Here is a 22,779-nt window from a genome sequence, read left to right as displayed (position 1 = left end):
GGGGTCTGCCTAAAAACGAGTTTAAAACAGGCCCAAGTTTGATCAAGCTCTCATACGAGTGTGCACTCACCTATTTCCACTTCCGTTCAGCCCAGGTGATTCAGTGGTCCAGGCACAGGAAAAGGAAAATCTGCCTCATTAAATTTGGATTAAAATCTACAGGTTACATTAAAAAAATATCATGGTAAAAAGGCAGGATTCACAGTCTGATGGATGAATTATCAGCATAAATTACAAACTGTACTGAATGTAGTAGCAGGATTAAGACAAACATCCATCCATTCAGTCTAGCCATTGCTTGATATATTCCAAAGCACAAACTACACAAACTACATGGTATATTTTAATGGTTGATGAATTTAAAGCACATTTGGGCTTTAGTAACTTTACATTAGTCTCTGGACATCCATCCATACGGTGGAGGTTTTAATGTTTTTAAAATGCAATTTGAGGCCTCTCTCCAATGAGAAAGGAAAGTGCTCACTCTTCGCTCACTAAATGTAATAAAATATTCACTGGAGACAAAGGAGTAATGAGCAAAGATGCAATTTAGGCTCTTTTTAATTGACAGTACAACAGACACTTTTCAAAGTACTCTGCAGGCCAAGCAAGAGATGTTCCTGTTGGAAGTGGTCACAGTCTGATGCACAGTCAGCAAACTGGTTGCTTCAATCAGGGCTTCAATCACAGCACATACTTGATCCAAATCAACCGCGTGGGCTGTAGGTGGAGATATACAACGCAACACCATTTTTAACATTCCCAAAGCCACATTGATGACATCTGGAGACCATTAAAACTGTAAAAGGCAATTTGCTGCTTTATAATAAATACTGGCTCAAACAGCAACAATGAAAAATCTTTAAAGGAGAAATTTAAAGTATATTTACAGTCCCATTTCATACATTGTAACGTTTCTTTGAGAACAATTGTTGAGTGAACTATATTAGGTGGGGATTAGGATATCTTGCACACATGCCAAGCAGCATTGCTAGGAACCCATTTGAGCTATGGCAGATGGATGGATGTAACAGTTATAGAGTATCTTGCGATATGGTTGAAACTCTCTGGTCAATGGTCCGGCAACTGTGGTCTGGCATGTTTCGATTCTGTGGTTCAGATCTGCACTAATTAACTAATTCTATCTATGAATTAATGAAAATCTAAAAGTGAACTAAAATCTGTTTAAATCTGTAGCTAGATGAACCTTGTAATGCAATTTTTGCAATCTCAGCTGACAGTGTTTCCACTTTATGGAAACTTTGGTTTACAGAACCACTCCCCAGGGACGGTCTGTACTTAAAAACAGTTCTCCTACTTGGAGGAAGATGATCTGGGAGCAAATGATGTGGTCAGGCACCAGTTAGGTCCCAAGGGTGCCAGACCAGAGGCTCAACTCGTATTGTTTAAAATTATTCATGTTGTAGTTACAGCCTGATGCCAGTGGTGTCACTGTGTTGCCACTGCTGGCCAATTGCTTAAAGCGAGGTCCCACACATAACAATTGTATTCAAAGCAATGTTAAAGGAGAAATAAATAATGGCATGACACAAGAAGGCAGGAGGGAACTCTCACGCTTTCTTCAAAATTGAGAGGTGAGATAACATGAACCGCACAAGTCAGACTCGGAATGGATCCTAAAGGAACTCTGGAACAGGAACCTTTTTTACACCTTGGAATTTGGACTCCAAGAAAATAGAGCATTGCATAGTTAGTGCCTGGCCAGCTTCTGAAGCATGTGTCACAGCATTCATAGAATTCTACCTTTGACAGATTCAAGGACAAAAGGGTTCTATTGAGAAGTACAGCTTTTGAAGCTGCCACTAGTTGCAATTATATGGGGATGGTTGGGCAAAGAGGTAGCTGCCTGCCTCAAAAAAATCTTTATCAATGTGCAGACCGATACATTCTTCTCTTCCAGGTACAAGGAAATAAAGTTCATTGGAATTCAATATTTTATTATTTCTAATCAGAATTATTAGTCTTCACCATGTCTTTGATCAGTCTTCCTCTCAGAAACAATTGGAAGCTGTGTAGCTAATTGCGTGCACTGGATTGTTCATCAAGTTTATCGGCATTCTGTAAATTATTTTAGATGGATGGGCTGAAGAGAGGGGTCAAGATCAGACAGCGATGAGTCAGACAGAGACTTGGTCAGTTTCTCAAGGAAATACTGATTGGTTCCTGTAGCAGACTGCATCACAAAGGCATCTGCTCATGTCAAGTACTTGAACGCCAAGACCATGATGATGCAGGTCACGACCATTCCACCGATCATAATGAACTTGTCCTGGAAGGCCCGTTTCTCAATCAGACGCATCACGGTGTTCGACATTCCCAACATATTTGCTACATCGAGGATCTTCTTTTGTGCTCCCTGTAACAAAAGAACACAATGAATAGACATACTTACAATCAATTTAATCCCATAAATCAGCAGCTCAGGTGTGTCTTGCACCATTTGGTTCAAAGCTCAGGCAAATTTCTCCTGCCATTCTTCATATTTACTCTTCAACCTACAATGAAAATGTCTGAGTTGGCTGTGTATCCTTCCCAAGAGAAATTGGCTGTCAGTGGCCGAACAGTAAGACAAGTATTCATAATAAATGCAGACATAATATGTATATTAAGGACAGAAGGCAGGAACAGATCAACCATTTAGAGCCCAATTCCAGTTGAAGAGCACATTTAATCTTGATCCCTGAAGCTCAGCATCACAAAAGAGAAACCATTAACAAAATAACACCCACACATATTGCATTTGCATGGCTCCATACTTTGAAAAACCAAAGCATAACACAGTAAAATACACTGTTGGGAAGAATCAGCTCATCTGTTATGTTTCCACGTGATAAGCTATTGAGTACAATAGGTGGATATACTAATAGGCAAGTTTGCATTTGTCAAAGCACTGAATTAATTGTGCAAAAAAGTGTCTGCAGGGTGACACCAGGCGCAGCTAGTAGAACCCAGAGTGTCGGGTTCAATCTGACGCATGCGTGTGTGTATACATTTCCCTATTGGGTAGGTGAAGGGTAGAATCGAATGAGGGGGGAATGAGACGAAGAGGGTGGGTGGGGAGTTGATAAAATCCATAGAAAATGGGAATAATGCAGGGTTAGTGTAAGTGGATGGTTGATGTGGACTCAGTGAGCTGGATTCATGACTATAGTTTTGTTTAGAGATACAGCGCAGAAATACAGCGAGATTCAACACTATCCTACACACACACTGGGGACAATTTTACACAAACACCAAGTTAATTAACCTGTACGTCTTTGGAGTGTGGGAGGAAACCGAAGATCTCTGAGAAAGCCCACAAGGTCACGGGGAGAACATACAAACTCCGTAGTCAGGATCGATCCCTGGTCTCCAGTGCTTCAAACGCTGTAAGGCAGCAACTCTACCGCTGCACCACCCGACTATACTGATATGTTAAATTGTATCTCAACTTTACAAACTAATAGAAGTAAATTGATTGTAGTTTTGGATGCAAGGGAAATAGAACATCACCTTGATGGATAAATCCAATGATTGGTATTCAGAAATAGTTCTACAGAAATGATTCTCCAAGGGAACTGGCTGAAAAGAAAGCCCTGATAGCTGATGGCTAGAGAGGTGATGGGGATAGTAGGCTCTGCTTGTGACTGATAATTCAAACAACATGGACAGGATCGAAGATAGACACGGATCATCTAAGCTCCATGATTCCACGAGATGGAAATAAATCATGCAAAATTCAACTGCATTTGCAAATAGTTTGAATGGACCAATAATAAGATTGTCTGCTTAACTATTTAATATATTTGGAATTTAGATTTGACAAAAACATATTTCCCCATGCAACTAAAACTACGTTCAATGTGTTTCCATTAGTTTGTAAAGTCAAGATTCAATTTAGCGTATCAGTACATGAAATGCCTCAGCAATGTAGGTCCTTCACATCTATTAGATTGCTTCAGTTATCAGCAGAATCACATTATATTATAAGGTCATTAAGTAAATCAATTTGCTGACTTCCTGCTGTTAAAACTAATTTTGGCAAATCTTCATTCGTTCTTGCTGGGGTTCAATTATGGAACTCTATATCCATCAAATAAAATTATCTCCAAATCTGCACTTATTTAAAGCAAACAAAACTGCCAATTTTTCCCACAGCAAAAAGTACAAATCATGAGTTGGCATAAATTATAACCTGCAACACTCAAGGATCCAGATGTGGATGAATGCAAGGCTGCGCACAAAGGAACAGAGAAGAATATATATATAATGGCGAAAGTGTTCAGTATTGATCACTCTAGACTGACGGTTATCAATTGAAATTAGAAAACTGTTGAACAAAATTGCACTGAACAACCATATCAACCTGTGCCAGGTATATCTTACTGAAACAAATGGTTTACTCTACAGACCATATCCTGTTGATATGAAGCATTTATTAATAAATTTCAATGGCATTTGGTGTTTTACATAAATCAGTTTCCCCTCATTCTCATTAAAATAGTGTAAAATGCTAATGACCTGCAGGAGTAAAACTATTCATAGAAATGAATAAGTACAAACATAAATGAAAATATCCTTACTTCTGACAGCAGTCATTAACAGGCAAACCCCTACATACTGGGGTAACACACAGTTGCAGCAAATAGAACTGGTGCTTTGCAGCACCAGAGATTTGCATTCAGTCTTGACCGTAAAGCTTATACTTTTTCCCTGTAACTACATGGCTTTTCTCCAGGTACTTCAGTTTCTTCCTACACCCCAAAGACGTGTGGGTTGACAGGTTAAAAGGCCATTGGAAATGTCCCCTTGAGCGTAGGTGGTTGTTGGATTAACGTAGAATTAATATAAATGGGTAAATGATGGTTGGCGAGTCGAGAAGTCAGTTTCCATATTGTATCTGTGTCCATGACTCCAACTCGTGTTCTGTAAAAGATCCTGTACAGAAACCACCATCCTTCCTATATGCCCCCCTCGCCAAATACATATTCTTCTTTAGCCTGGTAAACCCCTAGGCACTTACAGACACAGTTTTGTGTTCTTAATAATCTCATCTTTGTGTAATGCCACACAGCCGATGAAAACTGCAAATGCTGGAAACACTCAGTGGGTCAGGCAGCAACCGTAGAAAGAGAAACAGAGTTAACACTCAGGTAAAAAAAAAAAACCTTCAACAGAATAGCACATATTTTATTCTATTGTCTTGGCAATAATGTTGCACAGAGCGCATCGGGACAGCATTTCAGTTTTATCAGCGCAACTCATACTGAGTTTTGAAAACTCTTCCTATTCAGTACGTTAAGTCTATTAATAATTCCTCAAGTTATAGAGGTAGTATACTACAGTGATCTGTCTAAAGGGGAGAGTTATTTTGAAAATCGAAATCTAACTAGATACTGGAAGTCCAAAACAAAAACCAAGTGCTGGAAACACCCAACAGGTCAGGCAGCATCTGTGGAAAGAGAAAATGTTAACTTTTCAGGTCCAACTTTCAACAGTTACCCACCATATTAGGCCATCTAGGCCGTCAGAAATATTCTCTTTGTTCTATCCATTCCTCCAACACCGTTTCTGCTACCTAGATCTAATTTGCTTTCTTTTTTACATTACCAAGTCTGATAAAGGGTGACAGACCTGAAACATTAATGTTTCTCTACCCACAGATGCTGCCTGACCTGCCGAGTGTTTCCCCGCATGTTCCTTTTCTGTCGATGACTAATTTTGATGACTTGCAGCTACACCATTCCAGGATTTGAAACATTACAACTGATATTTGCCAGGTAGGTAACAGGTTTAACAGTACCAAGTATCTAAAGCTTCTTACTGACACCATTCAGGGCCATTATGGATGAGGTTCATTGAGTTGCATTTCAACTAATACCAGATATGGAACACATAATGGCTTCTCACAAATTGTCTCAATTTGTGAGACAATAATGAGTAAACCTTATCAGTTTTACAAACACCAATGAACAGTCAATGGGAAATGCAGTAATATGGGAGGGTGCCAGAAGATTGGAAACCTGCCAATGTAACTCCCTTGCTTAGAAACGAGGGAATATGGAAACAGTGGAACTATAGGCCAGTTGGTTTAACGTCTATTGTTGGCAAGAGGCTCGAGTCAAGAATCAAAGAGGAAATAACGAATCATTCAGGAAAGCTGATTATAACCAAACCTAGTCACATGGTTTTATGGAAGTTAAATCATGTTTGACAAATGTGCTCAATTTGTTTGAGGATGTGACAGAGTTGATAGAAGGAAACCTGTAAATGTAATGTATTTAAATTTCCAAACGGCATTTGACAAGGTCCCATATAAGAAGATAGTGTATAAATTAAGAACCTGAGGTGTTGGAGGAAGTGGACTGAAAACTGGCAGTCACATGGAAAGCAAAGAGTTGGAATACATTTTTATTTCAACTCTACAAGCTGGAGAGAATACCCCAAGGAGCAGGTCTTGGCAGAGAAAGCAAAATGCAAGTTTTCTGTGATACAAAAAAAAATAAGTGCAAAGGCATATTATATTGAGGACATTGATTCTGCAAAACACTGTAGAAAGATTGACAAAAAGCTGGCAAATAGAGTTTAATAGGGGAGGCAGGAAGGGGGGGTGCAATGTCATGAACTTTAGTAGGAGGGAGATGGCAGATTATTACCAAAATGTACAAAGAATGCAAATAAGTGAATTAAGTGATTTTAGGGATCGAGGTGTTCTAGTGCACGAATCACAAAAAGTTAGCAGGCAGATCCAACAAGTAATTAAGGAGGCAAACATGTTGGCCTTTATTGTAAAGAGTTTGGAGTTTTAAGAATAGGAAGATTGTGTTATGCAGTTGTACAGAATATTAGTGAGGCCAGATCTGGTATACTGCGCATTATTCTGCTCCTCTTAAAGGCGTTAGTAACATTGGAGGCAGTCCAAAGGAAATTCACCAGGTTAAATCAGGGGATAAGAGGATTGATTATCCTATCAGGAGAGGCTAGATGGCTTGGAACATTTTGACATTCCTTTGGTTTTTGAAGAATGAGGGATGAACTTATTCAAACATATATGAGCTGACTTGATAGGGAAGATATTGAGTTTTCACCAAGTGAAGACATCTAGGTAGAGTGTCACAAACAAGGGAACATAAAATAAGGGGCCAGTCATTTCAAACTGAGGAGCATAGACATTTCTTCTCACAGATGGCAGTGTTTAGTTTAGTTTAGATACAGCAAGAAAACAGGCTCTTTGGCCCACCATGTCCACGTCAATCAGCAATCCTTGTACTCTAGCATTACCCACGTGATCACGGGGAAAATGTACAAACTTCGTACAGACAGCACCCGCAGTCAGGATCGAACCCGGGTCTCTGGCGCTATAAGGCAGTAACTCTACCACTGCACCACCGTGCCGCCCTCAGTGAATGTCTGTAATTCTCTGCCCCCGAGGATGATGGAGGCCAGATATACTTACAGTGGACTGAGATGAATATTTGGAAGTTCGACAAATTGAGGATTTTGGGAAACTGGCACAGAAAAGTATTGGAGCTAAATAGGCCATGATATATTGAATGGCAGGGCAGGCTTGAGGGGGAGCCACAACTGTTAATCCTCTTATTTTAATTTACAATTTTTGGTAACTTATCAAAGGTTCCCACACCGAACACCAGAACTAAAAGCAAGAGTTCACACAAAAAAAGTTTCATAAAAACTGGGAGTAAAGAGTAGAGTCAGCATTCAAAACAGTGCAAGGCAAAGTCAAAGCATTCATAGCCTCACAACATTAAACAATGTGTTTTACAACATGATAGCGGTCTAAGAGCATTATACACAGCATTATTCTAGAGTGGTGTAAAAAACCCAGTATTAATCAGTAAATATTCAATTAACTATAATACAAATCATCTGGTGTAGATTGTTCTAATGAAACTAGAAGAAAGGGAGCACAGAATAAATAGATTGCTTTTTATCCATTAATCAAAGGTTGCCCCTAAGGTATCAAAAAAAAAATCACTCAGAAAGTAGTGGGTATATAGAATGAGTGCCAGAGAAGGTATTTTGAGGCTGGTACCATAACAGTACGTAAAAGATACTTGGACAGGTACATGAATGGGAAAGGTTTAGTGGGATATGGGCCAAATTAAGGCAAATGGGCATCTTAGTTGGCATGGGCTAGTTGGGCTGAAGGGCCTGTTTCAGAGCTTCATGACTCTAACATCTTCAATGTTTATGAAAAAGTATGACATTTAATACTTACATTTTGTTGAAATACAAAAGATTAATGTGCTGAACACAGCAGAATAAAAAAAAAATCCATAGATATGGAATTATAAAGCATCAAAGCAATTATATTTGGACTAAAGTAAATAGAACCTCAGCTAACTTCCCCAAAATGTTAAGCCTGTTTAACTAATATCAGAACCAGAAGCACAACACTTTGAGTGTAATGTATGCTACACTTGAATCACCTTGGGACAAGGAATGCATCAGGTTTCATACATGTGGAAAGAGGTTGACAAGATCGCTAACACTGATTACAAGAAGAGCTGGGTGACTAGATAGTGCCAAAAATATGTATCCTTGAGCAATGAAATCCTGAAGATTTGCTGGATCACCTCTAGCTTTAAACCCATCAATGAGGTGACATCAATAGCAGCAATCCCAGAATTCCCCATGTAACAATTTGCTCCATACTATGTGCTGTCAAGGCACAATGCAAAGGATGCTCCCATATCCCCAAAGACGTACTGGTTGGTAGGTTAGTTGGCCACTGTAAATTGCCAGTATTGTGTAGATGATCGGTGGAATGTGGTGGGAGTCGATGGGAACATAGGGAGAATAATAAAAAAGGCTCAATGTAGATTGATGAGAAAATGGGTGGTTGATGGTTGGCATGGATTTGTTAGGAGGTAGGGACTATTTCAAAGCTCTACAAAAGGAAGGTATTCAGGTCACCTAAACATAATAGTCAACCTCACATTTCAGCTGTGTGGAAGTGAGTGCCACCTGATTGTTTCCCATTTTACCCATCATTTTGCAATATCCATTTCCAGCACAGGTACATCACTGATTTTCTGCCACCCTTGGTTCCAGAGCCTTTCTGGATTATCCGTTTTGCTGGACCACAGAGGTCATGTTCTTGGGAGGCAGAGATATCAGCCCGCAGAGTCAGCCACAGAAATCGGCAACGAGAGCCGTTCTGTCGGCTTCGGCACGAGTTCTAGAACCACAGCTGCAGGTGGCATATTTGACCCGCCGATTAGCTGCGGAAGTCCCTGAAGAGGTCGAGATTAACCATCTCATTCGGCCACATTTTGGGGAATTTTGTCCGAGTTAAAGGGGGCGGATTATCAGTTGCCTGATAATTGTGGATCTATATGCAGAACAAAGCAAATTGCTACATGGGCACCAATCTGGTTGCACTCGGTTCCATTTGACTGAAACACGGGGTTAATTGCCGTGTTAACTCAATTAACTCAAACAGACCAATCTTTGACGATGCAAAGACGCCGCTGCCGTTTCTCAGAATGAAGGAAGTGGAAGATGACATCATTGTGTTTTTCTACAATGCTGACAAACATGTCAGTGTGCATACTCATCAAGTAGCTTTCCCCAAAAACTTGGCTATACTGACAGCCACGCAAGGAGATAAAATAAAGGCAACAAATGATTGCCTGCATTCAAAAATTGCATGACCAATTTCCAACTGAATACAAATGGGAATAAGTATCAGAAAATCTTTCATGGCAAATATTATCTGACCAATGTAAAATGAACCATATGCAAACATTGTGTTGCACCCATTCAATTGTCATTAAATGCTATCCGTTGCTTGAAATGTTGAGTGCTTAGATCATTTGTGAATCTGTGTATGTAGTCCAAGGACACAGATGTTTTCTATCTGGAGGATAGGATACATAAAACATCAGTGTGGGAACCAAGCTCTGGTGATCAGTAGATAGCCTGGATCTGACCCATCCAATTACAAATTAGCATCAAATTCAAAACATCATTTTTTAGGAAGGGTGGGGTGAACAGAAAGTATGCATTCTGGTTTTCATATTGTTATAATCTTATTTGTATATCCCTGACCATGCAACTGAGAACAGTCGGGGCATATAAATTGGCAGGAATATCCTGACCAGCTGTGGAAGCTTCAGTGCAAGTGATTCTGATTTTACTTAATTCCCGACAGAAGCGGGTAGGGCTTGTATTTCTTGCAGCTCCACGCTCTGCTCTTCAGTTCCCAGCGACCACACCTTAGATAAAGAGGCTGACATGATTTCCACTGGCAGCCAACATAGATAGAGAAAAGGGCAATGGCAAATAGGGAAACAAATTGAATTGAACGTGGAACAAACAAAAGAAAAAGCCGCCAAGTCACTTTCATGAAGCCACCTTTACAGCTGGGGAGGCTTTTGGTATTCGCTACAATAGAAAGTTTGAAAAAAATGTCAAACTTCAGGTAATCTTTTGTCTTCATAATCGGCAAAATGCCTGCAACATAAGTACTGCAAATGAGTAGTACATTGTTGAGAACCAGTGTGAAAGTTACATTGCTTGATAAGTATTACCGCAAACATTTTTAGATAGGCGTAAAATGACCCTTATCGCTGAGGTTGATGGGTGGAACGCACCGCTCAAAGTTTGACATTCAAGATTCATGTCAAGTCTGTCAAAACAGGCTAAAAGTAACCATCGCGCATGTGACACCTTTTACAGGGACTCTTGCCCTACAAGTATTAATCCAAAGAAATATTCACTCCATTTGATAAGTAATCTTCTGTTTGGGCAATGCTCCCAAAAGCAAATTCTGCAATAATAGCAAGCAGTACGTCAGTTCATAGTTTGCTTTGATGCCAGCAATATATTATCACGATCTGTTACAGAAGGTTTACAAAATGAACATCGTCCCATCCATCGATTGGGAAAGCATAAACCAAATCCCTATCGGGATCCATAGCAGATTAGTATAATTGTTGAACATTACTCGTCTTTACTTTACTAAAATGCACCAATTAGGGACCATTGTCGAGCTCACAAAGTTCAGTTAGCAAGCAGAACCACTGGACAATCTGCTCAGAAATAACTGCTGCAGAACTATAGGGATTGGAGACAGCTAAACCAGCAGCATTAATGTAGGGTATAGCATAAATCAGGAACTCGGAGATGAACAGTGTGAACAAAGCACAACAATCATGGGGTATTCAAATCAATATGCCGATGGTACAAAGCAATTTAGTAGTAATAGTGGCCATTTATCTGAGAAGGTGATCCGAGTCATAGGGAAGCAGGCCTTTCAGCTCAACTTACCCTTGCCGACCAAGATGCCCCATCCATACTAGTTCCAGCTGCCCGCATTTGGCCCATATCCCTCTAAAACGTTCCTATCCATGTATGTGTCCAAATGCCTTTTAAATGTTATATTACCTGCATCAACTACCTCCACTGGCAACTCATTCCTTATACCCACCACATTATGTGCAAAAGTTGCCCCTCGGGTTCCTATTAAATCTTTCCCCTCTCACCTTAAACCCATGTCCTCTGGTTCTTGATTCCCCTACTAACTCAAAGATAAAGCTAGCCATAACATTTGGGAACAATTTGTTGCTCTTCAAGACGGTGCCATGGGATTATTTTTATGACCATTTGGAAGAGCCGGTCGCCCCTAACTTTAGCATCTAAAAGATGGCACCTCCAACAATGCAGCACTCCCTCATTCACAATTTGAAAAGTCAGTTGAAATGTGTAGTTGTGTCTGTGTGGGACTTCAACACGTAACGTCCGATTCAGACAATAGATAATCCACCAACAACAAATACAAAAAAATAATTCTTATCATTCAATTCATTTGCAATCTATACAGTGTATAAGAATACATCTTAAGCAACTTCCAGCAACATTGCAGTCACTAACACATACGGCAAAGGTGAAAGATGAGTGATTGACGGCACTGGGCCTGTACTCGCTGAAGTTTAGAAGAATGAGGGGGGACCACATTGAAATGTACGGAATTGTGAAAGGATTGGATAGAGTGGATGTGGAGAGATTGTTTCCACTAGTGGGAAAGTCTAGGACCAGAGGTAAAGTGCATTCTTTTAGGAAGGAGAGGAGGAGGAATTTCTTTAGCCAGATGGTGAATCTGTGGAATTCTTTGCAACAGAAGGTTGTGGAGGAGAAGTCAATTAATATTTTTAAGGCAGAGATAGATAGATTCTTGATTAGTATGATTGTCAGGGGTTATGGGGAGAAGGCAGGGGAATGGGGTTAGGAGGGAGAGATAGATCAGCCATGATTGAATGGCGGAGTAGACCTGATGGGTTGAATGGCCTAATTCTGCTCCCATCACTTATGACATTATGAAAGCTGAACATCATGCATATCTGTGCACCAATCTGCTCCACTGTATCAAATAGTTCACAAATCTTCAAGTATATATCTAGGGCAGTGAAATTAAACGAGACAATAACCTGCTCCCAACTGACACGGCACACCTTTGGTCTTGATTTCTAATAAAGAGAAATGGCATCTTAGCACTTTACAGAGCCCCGAGCTAAAACTGTATTCTACGTATTCAATGCATTTAATAACATACAGAAGTCTTGCTTTGTCTCGAGTCTGTCAGCTCATATACCTTCCCTATTGTTTGTAAGCTGGAACAATTTATTTTAAAAAAGCCCTGCAAACTCAATGCCCTTTATAATGACTGCATCCCTCTTGTATCAGATCAGTTGACCTACATCCACAGCAATTTCCATTTTTTCCTTCAGTTTCATTTTATTCAAGTTTCCTTAATTAGCTAGCTCAGCTTCTGTAGTAGAAATTGGATTGTGTGGCACTGTTTTATTAAGCGCTAAACAATCCAAAACCAATTTTGCCTGGAGTGAATTGTACTACCTCCGGATGAAATTGCGGCAAGTGCAAAACTGGATCAAACATTTCTGATGCTGACATTGTTTATGGTAATGCACATTCTCACCCACATCAACATAATTGGAGATCAAAGCCCCACATTATAATCATTTAGAAATCGCCTTGGTAGAACTGGGATCACTCAGAACCGGCTATTCTCAGTTTAAAGGGACACACGACAAGCATTGGGAAACCTGACTGGGCAGTTCAATTGTGAACACAAGACTTTACTAAGTCCCCTATGTCAATAACCAGCAGCAGATGCTTTTTGCAGCATTTAGCGCTAAGATGCTCATTCACTGGCTACCTTTACAGTGACACAACTGGTAGCATCCCATTCTCGGAACCAGCATGATGGGCCATTCAGGGCCCTTGTGCCAGAAGACAAAGAGATATCCATCTGTGATGTGCCAATTCTCAGAGAGGTCCTCAGGGACATCACATCCTGTCTGAACAAGGCTTATCCTCTACTACCAAGGTTTCTCATGTCAAATGGAATAGCGAGCATTGCTGTGACAATACAGCAACCATGAGCATCGGAGTGAGAAACACCATTGCTCTCCTGAAGATAAGATTCTGCTCTCCTGAAGATAAGATTCCGTACGCAGTCCATGTCAACCACAGGCGCAGTGTTCCTCGCGGTGTTCTGCAGGCTGCACAACCAAGCAGATCACAAACAGGCCCTGCTGGTGGAAGAGCATCATACTGACCAGGAGCCAGGGATCCATGAACCGTAACCTGAACACCTATGTAATCAAAACTAGGAACACTGAGCAGGCTATCAACGGCCTCTTCCATCGGGTAGGTTAATGAGAAAGGTTACAAAAGCCTGTTCAACACTCCAATTATGCACAGCTACACTAGATATAAATAACACTGCACTGTAGAGCTCAGATGATGCACAAACGTCCCTTACAGTGTCCTTACGCTGGAAAGAATGCAGAGAAGATTTACATAGGTGTTGCCTGTAGAGGTACTGAGCTATAGGGAAAGGTTGTGTAGGGTAGGATATTATTCCTTGTGAGTGCAGGAGGTTGAAATACGATCTTGGAGAGATGTATAAAATCATGAGGGGAATACATAGGATAAATTTACAGAATCTGGCAACAGTGATTTAAGGTAAGAGGGGAAAGATTTAATAGGAACTTGATGGGGGTGCTGGGTATATGGAATGAGCTGCTAGAAGAGGTAATTGCAGCAGATACTATAACAAAATTCGAAGGGCAAGTACATGAACAGGAAAGAAAGAGGTATATGGGCCAAAAGTGGGCAAATGGGACTAGCTTAGATTGGACATCTTTGTTGACATGGACGAGTGGGCCTTGGGGGTCTGGTTCCGTGATGTACAGCTCTATGACTCTGACTTCAGGTCAGAGATCATTCGTCGGAACTATTAAAAAGTTCTTGTGAAGTTCACAGTTCGGACAAAGGATCGCGAATTTAATATAAATTCAGTTCCTCCGTCCACAGATATTGCCTGACTTAGATTTTTTTTTTGATTTGATTCCTTTATTATCATTCAGACCTTTCGGTCTGAACGAAATTTTGTTGCCTGCAGTCATACATATAATAATAAATAACAAAACATACAATAAACACAAATTAACATCCACTGAGTGTTTCTAGCATTGTAGACATAAGGAACTGCAGATGTTAGTTTACAACAAAAAAAACGAAATACTGGAGTAATTCAGCAGGTCAGGCAGTATCTCTGGAGAACATGGATATATGACATTTTGGGTTAGGGTCCTTCTTCAAACTGATTGTGGTGGGAGGGGGAAAATGCTGGACGAGAGCAGTGGCAGGTCAAAGCTTGGCGAGTAATAGGTGGACAGCTGACACCAGGTCTCAGCGCTACAGATTTCTAGCATCTGCAGACATTTTGAATTTCACTAATTTTGCTATCTTTTGAGGAGAACCCGACTTGATGTCAGCACTGTGCAACAGACCTATGCACCAAAAATGTTTGAAATCCAATTACTAGACATGTTAATTTATGTGGAACCTGTAATGGTGAGTTTTTGGTACTTTCACAAGTTCTTCCAATATTGGTGGTGAGACCACATTTGGAGTATTGTGTACGGTTTTAGTCTCCTAATTTGAGGAAGGACATCCTTGTGATTGAGGCAGTGTAGCGTAGGTTCACGAGATTGATCCCTGGGATGGCGGGACTGTCATACGAGGAAAGATTGAAAAGACTAGGCTTGTATTCACTGGAGTTTAAAAGGATGAGGGGGATCTTAGAGAAACATATAAAATGATAAAAGGACTAGACAAGCTGGATGCAGGAATAATGTTCCCAATGTTGGGCGAGTCCAGAACCAGGGGCCACAGTCTTAGAATAAAGGGCAAGCCATTAAAGACTGAGGTGAGAAAAAAATTTTTCACCCAGAGAGCTGTGAATTTGTGGAATTCCCTGCCAAAGAGGGCAGTGGAGGCCAAGTCATTGGGTGGATTTAAGAGAGTTAGATAGAGCTCTAGGGGCTAGTGGAATCAAGGGATATGGGGAGAAGGCAGACACGGGTTATTGATTGGGGATGATCAGTCATGATCACAATGAATGGCGGTGCTGGCTTGAAGGGCCGAATGGCCTCCTCCTGCACCTATTTTCTATGTTTCTATTACATACTGTGCATTTAATTCCCTATCTGCAATTGTTTCAGTGACAAGGAATTTCTACAGTTAAATTTTTGAAAAGCCAATTCTTTCTTTGCTCATATACAACCATTCCCAAAGCCTTACTTAGGAAAACTTAACTGCCTTCGAAAGTACCTTCTCTAAATGTTGAAAACTTTGTTTTGAAGTGCCGTAAGCACTGACCACACATGACACCAACAAAACATGGCATTTAACAAGGCAAAACAACCCAAGGCACTTCACGGATGAAATTATTAAATAAAACTAGACATGGTGCCACACAAGGAGCTATTTAGACAGTCTGTCAGAAGATTGATCAGAGAAGTAGGTTTTAAGGAGTACCTTAAAAAGTGGAGCGCAGCTGAGGTGTTTGGGCAAGGGATTCTTGAGCTTAGGGCTCCAATCACCTGACATAGACTGCTGCCCACACAGTGATTAAAAGTAGTGCTACAAAGGGGAGCCTGTAATGGCAAGCCAAACCTTCAAGGTTTTTGGAATTGAAGTTGCAAAGAAACAGAAGGATATAGAGTCACAGAGCACAGAAGCAGACCTTTCGTCCCGCAGAAACTATCAATCACTTGCAATGATCCTACACTAATCCCATTTAAGTCATCTCATATTCGCATCAGCTACGCTAAGCTTTAATAGTCACCTACACATGCACGCGTGCACTTTGGGCAATTTGCTTCCCCGTCTGCACGTCTTTGGGATATGGGAGGAAACTGGAGCACTCAGGAATCCCAGGCAGTCACAAGAAAAACGCACAAATTCCCACACAGACATCACCAGAGAATCAGACGAAATGTGTAGGAAGGAACTGCAGATGCTGGTTTAAACCGAAGATAGACACAAAATGCTGGAGTAACTCAGCGGGACAGGCAGCATCTCTGGAGAGAAGGAATGGGTCTCGACCTGAAACGTCACCATTCCTTCTCTCCAGAGATGCTGCCTGTCCCGCTGAGTTACTCCAGCATTTTGTGTCTATCAACCAGAGAATCAGAATTTAAATGAGGTTGAGAGGCAGAGATGCAACTCTATCTCATAGTGTGCCACTGTACCATGCAGTGAGGCTATAATATTAGCGCGCCACACGTGATTAGGCTTAGAAAGGACTTATTTTTGTTTTTCAATTGGTACAATTTATGAAATTTGAAGCTAGATTCATACATTAACCACACATGTTATATCTTTTCTATTTGTCCAATAGTACTTCTTTCTGGTCTGCTGTGTACTACTGAAAATATCGAACCAACATCATGGTGGGTCTTGATGTGGAGAGGATGTTTCCACTTCTGTGAGAAACTAAAACTAGGGTTCACTGTTTAAAAATATGAGCCAGCAATTTAAACAGTGATAAGATTACATTTTTTCCTCATAAGCTTGCGAGCATTGGGGACTCTTTTCCTGAAATGGCAGTGGAGGTGGACGTTTTGAGGATTTGTAAGGCGAAGGGAGAGTCACAGAGATACAGCACAGACACATGCCCTTCAATAACCCCATTTATACTAATCCCTAATCCATCCCAATTTTTAATTTTCTCCACATTTTCATCGATTCCACACAGACTCCACCTATACACTCCAGGCAAGTTACAGTGGCCAATCAACCTGCCAAACTACACGTCTTTGGGATGCTGGAGGAAAACCAGGAGAACGTAGTCACAAGAAGGTGGTACAACTTCCCCACACAAAGCACCCAAAGTTAAAATTGAACTTGGGTCCCTGGTGCTGTGTGACAGTGGCCCTACTGCCCGCACCAAAGTGCAAGAAGTACTTGAAACACAAGAGGATGAAATTCTTATGTTCTTGTATGACACAAAATTAAAAGTGAATTACTTGTGAGCTAAACAGCAGAATTATACGCTATAAGAAAAAAAAGGGACATCTCGGCTTCAAATGAAACTGAAAATGGTGATTTTTTTTTTAATGAGATTGTTACTGGGTCTGGAGGGTTTGAGTCGTAAGGAGAGGCTGGATCTTTATTCCCTGCAGTTGTAGGAGGCCGAGGGTGATGTTGTAGGTTTATCAAATCATAAGGGGCATAGGTGGGGTGAATCACCAGTCTTTCCCCCAGGGTAGAAGAGTGAAAACCCATGAGGTCATAGGTTTAAGATGAGAGGAGAAAGATTTAATAGGAATCTGAGGGCAGCTTTTGCTCACAGTGGGGTGGGAATGTGGAAAGAGCTGCCAGAGGAGGAAGCCGAGGCAGTTACTAAAACATTTAAAATACATTTGGACAGGTATATGGATAGGAGAGGGGAAAGATTTAAAAGAGATCCCAGGGACAATTTTATCACACAAAAGGGTTGTGTGTTGATGGATTGAGCTACCAGAGGAAGTGGTAGGAGTGGGTACAATTACAACATTGAAAAAGACACTTAGACAGGTACATGGAGTGGAAAGGTCTGGAGGGATGTGCACCATGAGTTTGGCAAGCATGAGTTAGGCCTGTTTCTGTGCTGTAGAGCTCTGTGACTGTGAACAATTTCACACCATATCTGAACTGAAAGAAGCCATTGTGTGAAAATCATTTGGATTCGAAATACAGCATGCAGTAAGAGTGTATTTTTAGAAATATGCTTCTCCAAAAGAGAATATTGTGCATGCCACTCTGTAACTTCCTTCCTAACAACAGTGAATACATTTCAGAAAGACATGATTGGCTGTAAAGTGCTTTGTTACACCCTCAATAACTGATTATAACTGCAGAGTGAGGGAACAAGATGATAATGAAGATAGATTATAGAGAGCAAAAGGACTAGGGCTGTGTCAAAAATAAGCGGAGTAGCAGAGAAGATCTCTATTATCATGTGTTTACATATAAATACATGGGAAAACAATGTTATTGTGGGATCAACCATTCATTCCATAGAACAGGCTTATTCGATTCTATCAAATACAATGCTCATTCGTTTAATAACCCATTCCCCGGAGTAATCATCCCAATTAGTAAGAATTCAAACAATAATATTAGTTAGTTCAGTCAGTTTGTCTGAGGTATTTAGTCATTTATTTTAGGTTAATTCTTTTTTAATGCTTTCTAATTAAAAGGATGGTAGGAAGTCATGTACTTTTCAATAAACAAAACCCAAATGATTCGTATTACCATATTTACAAATGCTATACAATATATATCAGATGTGAAACTCTTCTCTACAGAAAGCGGATTTTCAGAGAAGACAGAAAAAAAAAATCAAACTAACCGAATGTGTTGCCTGTGATTCATGATCTACTGTGGAGATTTAGCACTATTAAAATTACTCTTTGGTTAAATAAATAGAGTACAATATCTGTGAGAAAATACTGCTGTAATGTTCAGAAAAATTGGAAACATAATTGTGGTTGAATATTTTCTCTTTTTAAAATCAGGCTTTAAATCATATGCAGTTTCTTTCCTTTCATTTACAACTGTATAATTATTGAGAGCTTGTTTGGTGCTTAAGACAACATCCTTGCTCTAACATGGAAGAGCTCGGGGCTCTCATGGACATTCTTCAATATGTTGAAAAAACTTCACGAGCTTACCGCGTTTCCCCAAGTACCTGCCGTTAGCGTTACGAGCCGCTAAGAAACGTCCCGAGCTCCGACGTACCCGCTACGTATTTACCACGAGTTTGATTTTTTTTTTTTAACTCGGGAGAGCTCTTGGGTAAACTTGTATAGTGGGACAGGCCCTTTAAGATGAGAATGACTGCCCTTGTCATCAAAGCAACATTTAAACAAATATGTCATCAAATCATTCTGGCGAAATTAAAGTAATTGGGCATTAAGAAACAAAAACCCACCTGTGTTTGAAGAAAGATTGTTTTGATTGTTGGGTCAGTCATCCCAGCTCCAGGAATGTCTTAACCATCCTCATCTTTGTCCTTCCTTACTTTATAAAATCACATTCACCTTCTAACACCCCAACCATTCTACCATCTACAGGACATATAAGAAGAGTAAGAATGAAGGCAATCTACTTGCCTAAAAATTCAGCTTCAGCAAGATTCAACACCACCCAGGAAAAAGCAGCGTGTTTAATTAATAGCCCAGCCACCATCCCAGAGTTATTTCTGTCATCACCAACACATGCTGCGAAAGTGTTCATCACGTACAAAATGCACTTGAATTTAGCTGACAGTGCCTTTAAGCATACAACCTCCACCATGAATGGCAAGGACAACATGCAAGTGTGAATGAACCCACCAATAGTAGGTTTATCTCCAAATCATATCCTCCTGACTTGGAAGTGCATCACTGTACTTTCACTGTTGCTGGATTTATATTCGGAAGTTACCCATTCAACAACATTCAACTGGTGGGATAGTCTAGGACCAGAGGTCATAGCCTCAGAATTAAAGGACGTTCCTGTAGGAAGGAGATGAAGAGGGATTTATTTTGTCAGAGGGCGGTGAATCTGTGGAATTAATTGCCACAGAAGTTTGTGAAGGCCGCCAATTGATATTTTTAAGGCAGAGATAGATAGATTCTGGATTAATACGGGTGTCAGGGGTTATGGGGAGAAGGCGGGAGAATGGGGTTAGGAGGGAGAGATAGATCAGCCATGATTGAATGGCAGAGTAGACTTGAATAGCCTAATTCTGCTCCTATCACGTATGAACTTATGAAGATTGCAGCAGTACCTTCCTTAGAAAAACTGTGAAAACTTAAGATGGTTCAGCGGCACCATTCCAAGGGCATGTGAGGATGTGCAATCAATGTTGACCTTGCTTAAACTTGAAATTTGGTTTTACAAAGAAACTGGAGAAGCTGCAACAGTTTTCCTTAGAGCAGAGAAATTAGTGCCTGTCCAACATAAGTGTTCAAAACCAGGGAGGCTTTTTGTAGAGCAAATAAAGAAAAAATATTTAACCTTACAGGAAGGTCAGTAACCAGAGGGCACAGATTTAAGATAACTGGCAAAAAAACAAGAGGGAACAGATTTTTGAAAATAAGGCAAGTTTGATCTTGAATATTTACATAAAAAGTGATGTGAATCACTTGTCAATGGGAATTTGATGTGAATCAGATTCAACAATGGCTTTTAAAGGGAATCAGATATACACTTGCAAAGGAATCCATTGTTGGACTCTGAAACACCAACAGGGGAATGAAACTAAGTAACTCTTGAAGAGACAGCACAGGTATTATGGGTTGAAATGGAACAGTTTCTGCTACATAACTCTATAAGGTCAGTGTGCATTTTGGTCACAATATTTACAGACCGATACACTACTGTGGTATATATGATGAGGAACATCATGACAATTAAGGTAGGGCATCTGGCATTAGTTGCAGATTCTTGGCAAGACAAAGGAAATGCGGTATCCTGTTTTAGGATTACATCTGAAGGATCATATCAGTGCCATCAACACGTTCTATTTTTCTTATTTGGAAACTATTTATGCAATTGCTTCAGATGCCCCAAACATGATTTACATAAAATCAACCATACTAGTCGCTGCTTGACATCTCAGTGAAGCAGACGGTTGAACATACTGTTAACACTGCCATATGTTTTATTTGAGGCAGAAAGAACTTTACATAAGCATCTTTTTCTGATAATATATGGCCATCTGTGATGGGATGTTGAGATTAGTACTGGTGATGTGTTGTGTAGAACTGATAGACTATTTGTGCAGTTCTGTGTTATTAACAGAAATTTATGGAAGCATTTCTTGGAAATAAAAACTGTCCTAACTATTTAATTTATTGGCTAAACTGGAAGTTACCCAGAACAAGTACTTTCCAAATATCTAGATACAAGTTCACTTAATTTAATATCAACCCAATGGCTACAGATTCACTAAGAATGAGTAACAATGAATTTCACAAATATGTACATCCCAAGTTAATCTCTAGATTGTTTCTCTTGGTTACCACTGGCCAGGGCTGTATTAAGACCTCCAGGGTGTCGTTATGGAGGTGAGAACAAAGTAGATGATCAACAAATTCCATTTATCTAGCACCTTTATTAGATAAGCAGCAAAATTTATTAGATTAGAGCAAAGATATCCAAAAAACAAAAATAAATAACATGAAGGTGAAAAGACCAGGGAAGATGATCAAAAATCCAGTCAAACTGCTAGGTTTCATAAAGCTTTTCAAATCTGAGAGAGGTTTTCAGGGAAGGAATTAGGAGTTGAATCACAGCCATCACATCTAGAACAATGGCAGCCAAGAATGACCAAGAGACCATAATCAGTGCAACGCAACATCTCAGCAGATTATAGGGCCGGAGCGTGGTCACAAAAATAAGGAGGCGAGAAAATGGTAGCATTTGTAAACAAATATACAATTTTTTTTAAATAAGGCATTTTTTAAACCAGGAGCCAATACAGGTCAAAAGTTATGTTCATAAGTTCTAGGCGCAGAGTTGGGCCATTCGGCCCATCATGTCTACTCTGCCATTCAGTCATGACTGACTTATCTTTCCCTCTCAATTCATTTCTCCTGCTTTCACCCCATAACCCTTAACATCCTTCCTATATATTAAAGGGATTTGGCATAGGTCAGAGAGAACTTTGTATGCTCACACATATGAAGGGGACACATGGTGGCCAGCCAAGAGTGCCCACCCTCAACATCGACGCCAGACCTCATGAAGTTCCATGGTATCAGTTCATACCTACAAGGAAATCCTGCTGTTGATTACAATCGACTGCCATTCCTCAGTCAACCAAATTTTACTCTTCAATGTCGAATAGCACCTAGATGCACTGAAGTTCCACCCAGATAGTACTCCCAATGTTCATCACAAATAGCTTAGCAGCACCACCAGTAACTGGGTGGAGAGTCTAGAGAGAGATGTAATGTGGAAAAAAGGGCCTATCAGCCCAATGTGTCCATGTTGATCATTAATCATTAATCAAATTTGTGAGGAACTAAGGCACCTGAAGGTAACCCATGCTGTCAAAGGGAGGACTTACAAACTCCACACAGACAGCACCAATGTCAAGATTGAACACAGCTAACTGGTGCTGTGAGGGAGCAGCTCTACTAACTGCACCACTGTGCCTCATAGGTCTTGGAAAAAACCCATCTGAGAGTCTGTATCTGCAGTGTATATTAAAAAAGCCACTGAAGCTTGTCAGCCACAGATTCATCTATCAATGACCACAATTTGCAAGTGTGACCACTGTCTAAAGTCGCACCTTGGCAATGAAGACAACATTCATCATGTTGTGTGGCACTCCTCTCCAAAAGTGTTATTCTCTACCACCAAGAACAACAAGGGCAGCAAGCACACAGAACACCACCACTCACA

General features: G+C 40.3%; 1 protein-coding gene across 3 annotated transcripts in view; it reads right to left on the bottom strand.

Moving 5' to 3' along the window:
- Positions 1 to 530: 530 nt before the first annotated feature.
- Positions 531 to 22,779, bottom strand: part of gosr2 (golgi SNAP receptor complex member 2) — a 47,955-nt gene continuing 25,706 nt past the window's right edge. For 2 of the 3 annotated variants that reach the window (XM_033035106.1, XM_033035103.1), the window contains one exon: positions 531 to 2,377. In XM_033035106.1, the coding sequence (XP_032890997.1) occupies positions 2,216 to 2,377 (162 nt within the window). In that variant the 3' untranslated portion in view covers positions 531 to 2,215. The remainder of the gene's footprint in view (positions 2,378 to 22,779) is intronic. The other variant, XM_033035104.1, reaches the window with a different exon arrangement.

Source organism: Amblyraja radiata, chromosome 16 (genome assembly GCF_010909765.2).
Source record: "Amblyraja radiata isolate CabotCenter1 chromosome 16, sAmbRad1.1.pri, whole genome shotgun sequence".
NCBI classification, from domain to species: Eukaryota; Metazoa; Chordata; class Chondrichthyes; order Rajiformes; family Rajidae; genus Amblyraja; species Amblyraja radiata.
This window is presented reverse-complemented; position numbering and strand designations above follow the sequence as displayed.